The sequence below is a fragment of the Callorhinus ursinus genome, unplaced genomic scaffold, assembly GCF_003265705.2.
Source record: "Callorhinus ursinus isolate GAN/ISIS: 27379988/994484 unplaced genomic scaffold, GSC_fseal_2.0 scaffold24, whole genome shotgun sequence".
Classification (NCBI taxonomy): Eukaryota; Metazoa; Chordata; class Mammalia; order Carnivora; family Otariidae; genus Callorhinus; species Callorhinus ursinus.
The window spans coordinates 16,323,084-16,337,020 of NW_027397086.1; the positions used below are offsets into that span (position 1 = coordinate 16,323,084).

The 13,937-nt window shown below is 50.3% G+C and overlaps 1 protein-coding gene across 1 annotated transcript in view; it reads left to right on the top strand.

The window, feature by feature from the left end:
- AMBP (alpha-1-microglobulin/bikunin precursor) overlaps positions 1 to 9,574 on the top strand; it is a 13,247-nt gene extending 3,673 nt beyond the window's left edge. Inside the window, exons 4-10 of the mRNA XM_025888073.2 lie at positions 176 to 292; positions 768 to 869; positions 1,580 to 1,626; positions 7,087 to 7,168; positions 8,165 to 8,332; positions 8,668 to 8,841; positions 9,440 to 9,574. Coding sequence (XP_025743858.2) covers positions 176 to 292; positions 768 to 869; positions 1,580 to 1,626; positions 7,087 to 7,168; positions 8,165 to 8,332; positions 8,668 to 8,841; positions 9,440 to 9,471 — 722 coding nt within the window. The 3' untranslated portion in view covers positions 9,472 to 9,574. The remainder of the gene's footprint in view (positions 1 to 175; positions 293 to 767; positions 870 to 1,579; positions 1,627 to 7,086; positions 7,169 to 8,164; positions 8,333 to 8,667; positions 8,842 to 9,439) is intronic.
- Positions 9,575 to 13,937: the final 4,363 nt, after the last annotated feature.

The following is a 13,937-nucleotide window of genomic DNA, read 5'->3' on the forward strand; positions in this document are numbered from 1 at the left end:
AGGATGGGTGGATGGAGTAATGGTGGATGAATTAATGATAAATATATGGAGGAGACAGATGGATAGACAGAAGGATGGATGAACAGATGATGTGTGGGGGGAATAGGTGAAGGACCTCAGGCTAGAAGAGCCTTCTGACCACTGATCCCTTTGGCTTCCTGCATCTCCCATACAGAATGGAACATCACCATGGAGTCCTACGTGGTCCACACCGACTATGATGAGTACGCCATCTTTCTGACCAAGAAATTCAGCCGCCACCATGGGCCCACCATTACTGCCAAGCTCTATGGTAAAGGCCTGGAGCTACATAAGCCCGCAGGAGTTGGGCATGGGAGAAGGTCCATGATTTAGGGACAGTGGAATGGCGAGGAGTCGGGAGTTTTGCTTTATCCTTCTGGGAAGACTCCAGTTATGGGAAAGGTGGAAACATTTACTCTCCCTAGAGGAGGTAGAGCTCAGTCTTCCATCTGAGGTAGAATCCTCTTTTTCTGGTCTTTAAAATTCTAGGCCCAGAGAATTCCAGAGCTTCCAGGCCCTTAACCAGTGGAAAGAGCCATGTGTGGGGATTTGGGGGACCTGGGTGGGAGCCTGGGAGGGACATCTCTTTCTCTTATGTGAGCCAATCTTTCCATAAGTGTTTTGAAGAGATCACATTGGGCTGATAGTTTTCAACTTCTAAATGAAAATCCCTGGGCAGAATAATCCCAGGCCTTGCCAGCCGAGGCACCCGTGGTTCTAGGCATCTTCTCTGCTTCCCATTGCAGGGCGACAGCCGCAGCTTCGAGAAAGCCTGCTGGCGGAGTTCAGGGAGCTTGCCTTGGGTGTGGGCATCCCCGAGGACTCCATCTTCACCCTGGCCAACAAAGGTAAATGCAGCCCCACCCCGCCTCACCTTTCTGTGCCCTCCTCAGTCTTCCCAGCCCCTGGGTATTTCCAGCAACCGTCTGAGCTAAGTAGGGTTATAGTTCCCCCCACCCCTCTTTACAGAGGAGGCAGCTGGGGCCCCCGTGTTTGCTCCAAGTCACAGAGCATACACCTGGCAGAGCTGAGACTGGAACCAATTCAGCGCTCACCCTAGCGCCACCTGTTTAAGTGAGGTTATATCCAGAATCCGTAGGTACCTCTTAGGAGGCAGTTCAGTGTTGGTGTGAGAGGATGGGCTCCGGAGCTAGAGGACTGAAGTTCAAGTGGAGCTGTGTGACTTCTGGCTAGTGCACCTTCCAGAGCCTTACTTTCCTCATATGTAAAATGGGGGATAATAATGCCTCCCTTGTAAGTTGCTGTGAGGGGTCAGTGAAATAAAGCCTTTAAATAGCGCTGTGCCTGGTGTCAGTAAGTGCTCGGCAGATGTTAGCCACTGCTGTTCTTGTGACGGAGCCGATGGCAGGGACGCTGCGGCCACCAGCCTGTCGCTTTTCCAGTGAATGACCTTCTGCGAGCCACGTGAGTGGAGCCGTTCATGAAGTGGGCTAGGGCCCAAGACTGTTCCTGGTGTGGTGCCCCCCTGGCACACGTAACTAGCATTCTGAAAGAAACTAAGCCCTCGTACTCACCTCTCTCTCCTGTCCTGACCTAGGTGAGTGTGTCCCTGGGGAGCAGGAACCAGAGCCCTCTCCACACATGGTAAGCACCTCTTCTTCCCACTTTATCCCCACCCGCCTGCTTGATTTTTGCTGCCCTTGCTTAGGTCCTGCTGTGGTGGGTGGGTGGGGTCATTGAGAGAGGTTGAGAGAAGGCAGTGACAGGCATGGGGCCTTGAAGTCGGACCCCCAGGGTTCAATCCCAGTTCTACCATCTGGGCCACTTGCTGTCCCATCCAGACTTTAGTTTCCTCCTCTCTGAAATAGGGTAGTTACCCTTACCTTCCATGTGCTAGAATTCAGTGACATGTTGGAAAAGTTCTTAGCACTGTACCGCCTACAACCAGTAGAATACTCAATGATGAAATGACGATAGTACTCAATAAATAACAGATAAAGTCAGTTGATCTCTAAAAAAGCAGTAAACCTGAGAGCAAGCTGCTTCTCAACCAACTCACTTCTCCCTGTTCTGCTGTTTGATTTTTTTAGGCTTCCTTACTCTTCTGGTTTATTTTCCCGCCTTTACCATATTGATTAAGGCTTCTTCATTTTTTTCTGTGACTATTTGGAAATTATATATCCCAATATATCCTACTGTTTGTGTGTGTGTGTGTGTGTGTGTGTGTGTGTGTGTGTATGTAGGTGTGTATATTTGTATATATATGTATTATATATATACACACATACATTTTCAAGGTTATGTTTCTAATCAAATACATATTCTAAATATATCAGAAACATAGGTTTGAAAATTTAAAAAAAAATACCAAAGTAAAAAAAGAGAACAGTGTCTTTATTCCTACATAGAATCAATACTGTTAACATATTATTTATCTGGGCCTGTATTTTTAAAGAAAAATTACCATTGATTTTATAAAACTAACATGTGCTCATTATAAAGAACTAAAATTAAAAAATAAAAAATATTTAAAAATAACAAAGTATATAAAGTAAGAGTTTAAAAAAATGCCACCACCCAAAAGCTACCAGCATTTGCATTATCCCAGGAACGGTGACACGCCCACATGTGGAGAGAGGATAGATAGAAGGAATGTTAGATGGAGAGTTGCCCAGATATGGGCATAGTGTTATGAAATGGAATTGTATCAGAGATGCTATTTCCAGGTCTTAGAAGCATTAAGTGTAGTTTAATTTGAATTAAAAAAAAAAAAAAAAAGAGTGGGCTTCTGGAAGTTCAAATAAGCATCTGCCGCCATGTCCCAGTCATGGAGTTAGAGTTCTGTAAGTTTAATGTATTCCACACTCACTCCTAGTGAATGTAAGCACAGAGCTTCTCCATTCCCGAGTCACTGATTTCTCTTGTGCCATTTCTTCACCAAGTGGTGTTTTCAGGGAGGGTTCTGTGTGTTTTAATCCCTGAATTCTTCCCTGTTGGAGAAAGCCTGCCCCTTTCCTTCACACTTGAATGGCATTTCGCTTGGGCATCAGATTCTTGGGTCATGTTGCCTTTCACTCAGAACGTTGTCTGCACTCCTCCGTTGTTCTTAAGCACGAATTACGGCTCTGGGAAAGCCCGAGGCCGGTCTGGTATTTCTTCTTGTAAGCAATTTGTTTCATGCCTGGACAAACTTTATCCTTGAAGGTGTGTACATCTTTTTCCAACCTTCCTTCCTTCCTTCCGGCTCTAAGCCCGACGTGGGGCTTGAACTCACAACCCTGAGATCACGAGTAGCATGCTCTGCCGACTGAGCCAGCCAGGTGCTCTGCACTCAGCATCCTAACTAGGATATGTCTTGGTGTTGAGAGTTCTATATCAAAGTTTTCTGGGATACAGTGTGCTCTTTCCATCCACAGATTACCTTCTTTCTGTTTCAGGGCACTCTCTTGCACTATATGGAATTCATCATTCATCTTCCGTTCCCTTTTTGGGTTTTGCTACCTCAGGAACACTTGCTCTCTCATCCTGGAGCATCTTTGTCTTCCTCACGTAGTGGCGTTCTCACATTGCTTTCGCCTGTATTCACTGGGATTGTCACTTGCCTTTCTTGTAGGACGGTCATTCCATTTAGCAGCATCTATTCTGTTCCTTGCTATTTCTCACTTACTAGCTCTGAATGTATGTTGTCTTGGTTCTCAGTTTGTTTATCTAGGCCTGAGTTCTCTCTTTTCATCTTAATTCTGTTGTTTACCATTTTGTCTCTGAGTCTCGTTTTAATAAATACCTGTTTTAAGTAATTCTTAGCCTGAGGTCCCTGAAGAATTTCCTTCTGCCTGTTGAGTTATATTTTCTCCTAAGTTGATGTCATAGGTGGGGTTTCCTAGATCCACACCTGTGGAAGGGAAGGGATGGAGGGAGGATTGAGCAGAAGAAGCAGAGCTTCACAGTGCCCCAGCCAACCCTGTGGGCACTCTAGAACTGGGAGGGCCTTTGGAGTTGTCCCATGAGGACGCTGAGGAGTGGAGCCTTAACACCCTTACGTTGATCAGTCTGGAGAGGAAGCGTGACCTCGGGTGAGAGGGGTCCCGTTCACTGAGGCAGTCTCCAACAGGGGCTGATGGCTCAGGCTCAGAATGTAAGTTCATTCCTGAGGGGACATCTAGGCAGTTCATAACAGGGGCCACCACAGTCAGGCTCAGTCTCTGATTCAGGCTATTTACTCCTTCATTTCAGACATGGGTCTGGATAGTCCCATTACCATTTCTTTTTCTCTTGCTCCTGCTTAGTCAGTTTTAGCCCGTCTGTTCTGATATGGTGGTGGTGTGCGTGTATGTGGTCGGGGCGGGGGGGGTCATTTGCTCCTTGACCCTTTCCCTGCTAAAATTCAGCCGAATGCCCTCCCACCCAAATGTAGACTAAGGGCTGGGTATTTTGTGTTCCATCTACTTTTCTAAAGTCCAAGGAAAGGGCGGGAAGGGGCAGAGGTGGAAGAGCTTTCCTCAGGTGCGCCATCTTGGCTGGAATATGCTTGCTTGCTTTCTCTTTTGAAGAACTTCTAAATGTCCTATGTGGGGCTCATTCCACCTGGTTGGGGCAGTGATGTCCACTTGTCAACACCCCCGGTGCATTAGACCGTGCAGGCCCAGAGCCTTCACCTAAAAAGATCTAGTCTGTTTTCCTCTTCCGGAAGTCATCTTCACTACTCCTCTGTCAGAAGAGGAAAAAGATAGGGTCCTTTAATTTCCTTCTCTCAGGATTTGGGAGTCTAAGGGACAATTATCAGAAATTTGATGACTTGGGAGTTAGAGGGCAGAGTTCGGAGCTGACCATCCTGTTCAGCTCCAAAATACCTGATTTCTTGCCTTCATCAACAGTTTTACCTTTTGGTTTAAACTATGCCCCTTTCCATGACTGAGTGATGCTAATGAACATTTGGAGATTGGTATTCTGAATTCATTTTTCACTCTTAGATACTGGAAAGGCAATTTGAAATGAAATTTCAATCTGACATCTTAATCCAGATCCCGACGGATCTGTATTTCTTTATTAGGATCAAGAATGAAACCATAGGGGCGCCTGGGTGGCTCAGTTGGTTAAGCGACTGCCTTCAGCTCAGGTCGTGATCCTGGAGTCCCGGGATCGAGTCCCATATTGGGCTTCCTGCTCGGCAAGGAGTCTGCTTCTCCCTCTGACCCTCTTCCCTCTCGTGCTATCTCTCATTCTCTCTCTCTCTCAAATAAATAAATAAAATCTTAAAAAAAAAAAAAAAGAATGAAACCGTAACTAGTGACTCCCCTTGCAAAAAAGAGAAATGGAGCACACTTCCATTTCTTCCCTTCAGACCTCCCACATCTCTGCCTTTGTGGGTGTAATCTAAGATCGACGTTTATATTTTCCACCTTTTGTTTTGAGAATGACTTTTAACATTTACAGTAAGTTTTATGAGCGTTGTAACAACTCCCTATTTGATTGGCTTTATAGTTTTTGTCATATTTGCTATCACATCACCTGTTTTCTTTCACTTAGATTCCCGTCTCAATCAGTGGGAATATATATATTTTTAAGATTTTAACTAAGCTCTTCACCCCACGAGGGGCTGAAACTCACAGCCCCAAGATCAAGAGTTGCATGTTCTACCAACTGAGCCCCCAGCCGGGTACCCGGGAATATTTCTAAAAGTAGTTTTCTTCTAGATAAACAACATGGGTGGAAAACTACTGAATCCTCGCATGTGTGAAAATGCCTTTGTTTATATCACATGGTCAACAGCTTGGATGAGTATAGAATCCCAGGGTTACCACCTTTCCCCTCTTGTAACCCTCAGATGCTACTCTGCGGCCTGTCATTTAATGCTATTTATTGCAAGGGCCGCTGGGCTCTGTATCCTTGTCTCTAGGGAATGTCTAGGTGGGGCTCTTCACTAATTTTGCTTCATTCCTTTTGATCCCTATTTATAATTGGACAACTCAAGTCTTCAAAGCAGAAAAGTTGTTTTCTATTATTTCTCTATCGATCGCCTCTCCTTCTAGAATTCCTACTATGTGAATTTATTTCTTATAATCACTAACCTACAGTTTATTATCTCTACTGTGTGGTTAAATTCAACAAAATCCTTTCCACGTCCAGTAACTCTCTACTTTTTTCATTCTATTCATTTCCATAACTGTCGGCCCCTGTGATATCAATGCGGTGTCATCTTGAATTTCACTGATGGTTTTTCTCCTGGTTCTTACTGTCATCCTGTGTGTAGTGGAGATATTTCTCCGGCGGAACCGGACTCTTCTGAGCAGCTGCATTATTTAAATTGTTCCACGGTTTTTCTCTTTTCCTTTGCCCTCACCAAGGCAGGCCTGTGTGCAGCCAGCTTGACAGGGGGAGTCCCTGATCACAGCTTTTACTTGCACCTTAAAAGGAGAAGGGCAACGTTGGGGGTTACTACGGATGTACTTTTTCAGATTCCGGGTCTCTCCCCCAGGCAGGAAGGCTGCCTGTTGGCCGGCGCTCTCCCTGCTCATCCCGCCTCGCATGGCCCTGGGGGCCTGCAGTCAGTGGGCTGTATACCCCGAGAGGGTTTTGTCAGCTTTGGCGTCCTGCCCTGCTCTTCAGCCCCGACCGCCACAGCTAGAAGTGTCAGGGGCAGTCTTGAGGCCCCTTCTCTATCCTCTCTGGGTGGCTTTTCCTTTTTGCAAGCAGCTAACGATGATGGTCTGGTCAGCCCTTCCCGCAAATCAGTCGTACCCACACTCCGACCTGTAGAAAGGCTTCGAGTTTCTAGCACAGCAGTAGTGCCGTTTTCTGGGTTCCAATTCAGATATTTTTCCCCATTATTTTATCCCTGTGGACATTTCAACTGTTTTTGGACACAGGGGTATTGTTATACTTCACGGTTCTGATTTTCCTTTCAGACTAGAAACCTCCCCCATGATGCCCATTCTGGGATTCAGGTTGATGCTTTGGGGAAAACAGTCCATTAACCAGGGTAGTTCCTGTGCGTCTGTCTGCACCCTGATTCCTCAAGCTAATGGTTTGTTTATATGCCCCAGGGGTACAGGTGAGCAATGGTGGCGAGGTGCCCACAACAGCTTCTCTCTCTCTCCCCCGCAGAGGGCCCGGCGGGCTGTGCTGGCCCGGGAGGAGGAAGGATCAGGGACCGGGCAACCAGTAACTGATTTCAACAAGAAGGAAGGTAACAGCCACTCACCTTTCCACCCTCTTCTGTCATACTCGAGAGAGGAGGGCTGCCCTCACCACCACAAAGTCTCTTTCTTGTCTGCTAGGCAAGGACTGGGAACTAGAAAAGGCAAGTCAGGGCCTCTGTGCGGTGCCGGAGGTTGTCAGGGTGGCCCCTGGGCTCAGGAACTCGTCACTCTAGGAGAAGCGAGTTCTGGCTCTGTCTGTACCACTGTGCGGCCTCCCAGCCTTGGTTTCTCCCTCTCTGTAGTGGGGACAACTGCTTGCTGCGCTCACCATCAGGGCTTTTGTGGGAGCAGACTGGAGGACATGAGGATGCTGCGTAGTTGGCAGTGTTCACGACTGACTCGCTCCCCAGCTTGCTCAGCAAACACTGAGCCTGCTCCACCCTGTGGAGGGTGCCGGGGTCACGGAGACAAACCCCTTCTTTTTGGAGCTTGTGGTCTAGTAGGGGAGACAGGCAGGGAAGACACTGATGGACCCAAAAGGGAGGGTTAGCTGCAGGGTTGGGGGAGCTCAGGAGGGAGGGAGAAGGGGATCAAGGAGTTCTTCTAGATGAAGGGGAGTCATGCTTTGTCCAGGTGTCCAGGTAGGGCTCCTTGGAGGACGGCATTTCAGGGGCAGGAACAGGGGGAGCAAAGGCGCGGGAGTAGGGCTTACAGTGACGAGGTCAGGCTGGCCGGCCTGCGTGCGGGTGAAGGCATCATCAGCTGCCGCTACCACTGTCTCAGGACAGACTAGACCAACACGGGGGTGCATCTGTGGGTTGCTGGGGTATAGAGCGGGATAGGCACTGATTTTGGAGTCCAGCAGACGTATCATGGTTTTGACTCTCTGGGCTGTGTGATCCCCCGGGCAAGTCACTTTACCTCATCTGAGAAATGGGTTGACCATCGTTCCTCATAGCGCGGACGGGAAAACTAAAACGAGATGGCGCACGGTAGGCATCCAGCCTGCTGACAGGAGGCTCTGCCGTTCTGCCCCTCCCCAGATTCCTGCCAGCTGGGCCACGCAGAAGGCCCTTGCCTGGGGATGATCATGAGGTTTTTCTACAATGGCTCCTCCATGGCCTGTGAGACCTTCCAGTACGGCGGCTGCCTGGGCAACGGGAACAACTTTGCCTCGGAGAAGGAGTGTCTGCAGACCTGCCGGACCGTGGGTGAGTGCGGGCCCCTCGCCTCTGGGCACGCTGCACCGCCCCAGCCCCGACTCCCGAGCGGGCCCCATGCCGGCTGGACAGGGACCTGAGGGAGGACGTGCCAGGGGCGGAATTCTAAGGCAGGTTTCCTTAAGTCACAGGAACTGCACACTTGTACGTGGGTGACCCAGGCCAGTGGTTGGTTTCCATGGGCCCCAGGTTCCCAGCGCCGGAGGAGCTAGGTGTTCTAGACGAGCAGGGTGCCCTGGTTCGTCACCCAGCCCTTTGCTGGGTGTCTCGAGGGTCATCCAAGTGTAAGGGCTACTCATGCTCTGCACCCGCCCCCCACCCCGCAGCGGCCTGCAGCCTCCCCATTGTCCCCGGCCCCTGCCGAGGCTACTACAAGCTCTGGGCGTTTGACGCTGCCCAGGGGAAGTGTGTCCCCTTCGTCTACGGGGGCTGCCAAGGCAACGGCAACAAGTTCTACTCGGAGAAGGAGTGCAAGGAGTACTGCGGGGTCCCTGGCAATGGTAGGCGGCCCCCGCAGGGTGCTCTGGGATCTGGGCAGGCGAGCCCCGGGAGGAGGTGGGGGTCTGGAGAGGGCAGTTCTAGACCCTACCGGGTGACCAGCCCACCCACTCTCCGGGCCTGATGCCCATCTGTAAAATGGGGCTAAACTCCAGACCTTCCCCCAGCTGGGATGCTGTCACATGGGGGCTGGCCCCGTTGGGCGAGTGCCAGCTTGAGCCTCAGTTTTTACTTTTGTAAAATGGGACAGAGTACCCACTTGGCATACTTCCCAGCGCCCCGCGCGCTTTGGACCCGGCTGGCGGCGGCAGCTGTGACTAACGCTGAGGGTGAGGCTATCAGTAATGGCATTCCAGGGACCAGCGGCCATCTGATCCCTCGGCCTTATCTCCCCGCTCTGGGAAAAGGGCACTTGGGAGTCAATCAGAAGAGGCTAAAACCCAGATTGTTCTGTGGAATGTGTTTTGGAGATACCAAGCCATTCCGCAAGCGCAGGGCCCAAGTCAGCCCGAGCTGCCTTCCCTCGTTCACGAGGCACCCCCATCCCCAGACCCCTGGGCGTGCCCCACACCTACTCCCCGAGTGTCTCTGTGTCCGCAGGGGACAAGGAGCCGCTGCACTTACTCAGCTGACGGGGCCACACGCCAGAAGACCACAGGCCGCAGGGAGGCTGCAGGCCGCTGCCTGTCCCAGGGGCCAGGTTCAAAATAAACACCCAGTTGTAGACTCCTGAAATTCCTTGTCGTGACTGTTCACTGTCCTCCGTGTAACGAGGTAGCAGGGAGAGGGGGACAAGGCTGGGGATGGTGGGGGGTAGTAACCCCAGCTCCCCCCCAGAAATTAAAAATGTGCTGAAAATGTACTAGAATGGTCCTCGGTACATGAAATTGGCTATGCAAATTATGAGACATAAATCACAGTTCTATTTACTCCACAATAGGACAAAATGGGACTGTCTTGTTTTATTAAAGCCAGAAGACGTGAAAAACCTCTGGGTACTTTTTTCTGGGAGAGGTTTGACCCGGGTCATCAGCTACCCAAGGTCGGAAGAGAGGACTGTGCCCTCGTGTGCCCAGGCCCCAGGGCCGGTCAGGGCCAGTGACCCACAGTGCCTGAGACAATTCACACCCTTTACCGCACCAATGCCCACTCCAGCATTTTACTTTGGTCACAGCCATGTCCCAGCACCAGCTGCCAGGGGATGAAAAGCCTCAGGGTGTTTCCTGAGGAAACTTTAAAAAAACTTTAAAAACCCTGAGACTGGCCCTTCAGCTGTATGAAGGCTCTGGGCCATGCCCTTGGCCTTCTTCCGGGACGGCGATGTTCCAGGCCTGGGGAAGGACTCTTCAGCTACAGTGGACTCCTGACTTGTCTTAGACGGCATGGAAACTCCTCGATGAAACGTCAGGGAAGCACATCAGATGGGCCCTTGAGATCCCATCTCCTGGGATCCTCACTCTGGCCCTTTGCCCCAGGAGGAGAATGTTCACTGACCTTCACACGGTGTCTGGGACCAGCGAGGCACTGGAGCAGGGCTGGAAGCCCTCAGCCTGGCCTGGCTTGTCCTGCCTTGAGGAAGACAATAGGCAGACTGTCCTCGGTGGCTCGGTCACCAACTCAGCCTCAGAACATGACGCCAGGAGCTTCCATCGGAGACACACAGGATTTGCAACTAATTTATAAACCCCTCTTGCTGGGTCCACCCACCCAGAACCCTGAGAGGTGCTGCTGCGGGATTCAACCCCCCCAGCTTCGGGTCTTCTGAGGCGGCAAGCTGGGCCGGCACACCTCTTCTCTGCAGGGTGGCTAGTGTGCTAAGGGCTGGCACCTAATTCAGTCAAGGGTCCCTCTCAGGCCATTAGCCCATTCGCTTAAGAGACACATCAGGAAGGAAGAAGAGAGGAGATGAATCCAGAGGCAAGGACTTGGGCTCTAGAAAGCTTTGCAGCCCCCTTGGCCAGAACACATAAAGAGCCCCCGCTTCTCCCTGGGAAGTCCCAAGCTGGGAGCTTCCAGGTTCCAACAGAGAGGACTGTCCTGGGGGACAGTGTGTGTGGTCGGGCAGGAGTGGGTGGGTCAGGAACAGGGACACAGGCAACTGTTTGGGGAGAAGAGACAGGCTCTCCAGCCTGAACTAACAAAGGTCACTATGTCCTACACCCATACCTTGCTTCCCCCACATGCATGCCTCACATACCAGGGCTGGCCACTTACTGTGCTCCGTAGAGGAATATTCTGAAGTGACCCGAAGGACGGCTGCCTCCAGTGGGAAGCAGCTGCAGCTGGGAGATGGGATGTTGGCTCATAAGGTCTTTTTTGTAGATAGTTCCAAACTCACCATTTAAAAATGGGCCTTCCATTAAAAAAAAAAAAAAAAAAAAAAAAAACCACCCTAAATTTCTTGATTCTCTTGAAATAACATGCCCGGCAGCCGTGGGACTGCATCCTGCAGGCCACGGGGCAGGAGCTGAGGTGAGATAGTCCCTCCAACCAGGGCCTCCCCTGCGGTTCCCCAGTTGGCCTGTCGCCTCGTCAGGTCCTAAAGACAGACATGTGGGGTTGAAGCACATCTGTGACCCGGAGTCCGGAGCCCAGCACACTCATCCCAGATGGCACCACAATCACCCTTGTCAAGAGGCTGCCCTGAAGACTCAGGGTGCTTCTTAAGTATTCTCACCTTAAATTTTCTCTTAGAGATACTGGTCACGTTTGTTCTAAAATCGATGTGGCTGCGTGGTAACGACACATACTTTTTTAAAACCTTTAAAAACCCAGAGACTGGCCCTTCAGTTGTATGAAGGCTCTGGGCCATGCCCTTGGCCTTCTTCCAGGACGGCGATGTTCCAGGCCTGGGGAAGGACTCTTCAGCTACAGTGGACTCCTGACTTGTCTTAGACGGCATGGAAACTCCTCGATGAAACGTCAACCACTCTTGGCCATGTCCCGGGGTACTGGTCACAGGAAACACCCACAGGATGGTCCTGGCGGGGGGGGGGGGGGGGGGGGGGGGGGGGGGGGGCGCTGTCCAGCTCAGCAGCCTGCTGGCGATGCTCCACATGCGACTTGGTGCGATTTGTTCAGCCAACGCCCGTAACATGTCCTCTTCGGGGACAGCGCTCCGTCATCTGGTTGAGACCAGGAGAAAGCACGACAGCGTTGGCCTCTGAGCAGACCGTTCCGACAGCAGCGCACACACACCCTTCTGGCCGACTCGGGCCACTGCTCGCCTTCTGGGGGGCATCATCTCTCCTTCGACTTGCCCTCAGCTCGACTCGAAGCCCTGATGTGCGTGTGTCGGGGGTGCGAGGCTCTGGGTGAGGCCTGCCGAAGTCCACCCAGGCTGGTACCCCAAAGCTCACCGTGGAGGGCACAGATTTTTAACCTGTTTAGAGCCACAAATGCCATCGAGAATCTGGCAGAGCCGCAGACACTCCTCCCCAGACGGAGGATGACAGAACACACAGGCACACGTCACCCAAGGTTGCTGGGTACCGGGTCACCAGAGGCAAGAGGCGTGACACCAGTGACCACCGGACAAGGCAAACTTGGATGTGTTCCTGAGACACTGGACATGTGAGACTCAGAAATTTCTCCTCCTCCATCGTTCCACGGGACGATGGTCCGTAAGCAAGGCCCACAGGGGCCCTACCACTGATCACACGGGGGCTGAGCTGGCTCTGGTGCCGCACGTGTCAACTCAGCTGAGATGACATCCCCGACCTCACCGTGTCCCCTCTGTCAAGCCCAGGGATCCTGCCTCTCCTCCGTCTCTATTCACCGGTGCCCCCGCTCCTCACCAGATGACACGCTCCAATGCCAAACCCAAGAAATAACACCACACACCGCCATCTTCCTAAAGGTTGTTTTATTGTAAAACCATAAATACAACACTGACATGAAATCATTTAAGTAACTGATCCTCTCTAACCATTAAAAGGATGTCTTTTTGCCTTGGCATCAACCAACTGGGAAATAATGTTGCAAGAATTCGGGGGGTGGGGGGTGAATTCTGGGCTAGGGCTTTTGGTGATTTAAGGAACCGAGTGGAACCTTCCTCTTCTTCCTGGGAATGTCCCACTTTTGGACAAGAACAGACAGGTAAAAACAGCAACATTTAAACAGCTCAGTTTTAAATTTTATTACTCTGTAAAAATCTTTTTTTTTTTTTTTCTGTTCCTTTCCTCCATTTGACATCAGAAAAAGTTTTTAAACATCACGAAACTGATTTGGCTGTTAAATGGAGATACGGTACCAAAACAAAGTGAAACGAAAAAACCCAAAGGACAAACAGAAAACCCTAAATAAACCCTCAAGTTTGGTCTCGGGGGTTTACAGATCACAAGAACCATCAACTCAACCCCCATGCAACGTGACTCCTTGGAGAGCTGTTGGATCCACACCAACGACACAGGAGACCGCAAACAACGTCTTGTTAATTAACACAGCAAGGGTGACACTAGGTAACTTTTTAAATACAGTACATGGTACACAGGGCCCCAAGATGGCCCCTGCATAAACCCCTCGTGGAGACTGGAGCCAAGCACTGGCTGTTTATAAAAATATTGTGTTGCTACAAAAGTATAAATTAATGCTACCGGTATTAAGAAATATTAAACACATAAAACTTATAAGGATTAAGAAAAATATTCATTAATACCTGTAGAAAACTCTGGCCTAAAAAAGATATTTTTTTTGTGTTTGTTTTTTTTGTAAATTTTTTTTTGTATTTTATTTTTTTTTAAGATGACTTGAGTTTCTTGCACTCGGAGAGAGAGACACAGTCAGATGTGCCTATGGTATTGCCTAGAACGTCTTAACTACTGAGAAAGGATGGGGGGGTGCACGCACGTGGTTACTGAGCGGGGCGCGGAGGGAGGGGTACCAAGGCTTTCTCAAGATTTACCTGATGTGAAAGAATCACTGATGTGAAGTTTGTGGGGGGGGGGGGGGAGGGGGGGGGAGAAAAAGGTAGGATCAGAAAACAACTGAAAATAATTTACGCTTTTTAAAAAATATCTCTGCTTCAGGTGGTTGTACAAAATGATTTCCTGATGCTTGGGATCTGAATGGCCCCGGACGCGCTGACCGGCGGGTCCTG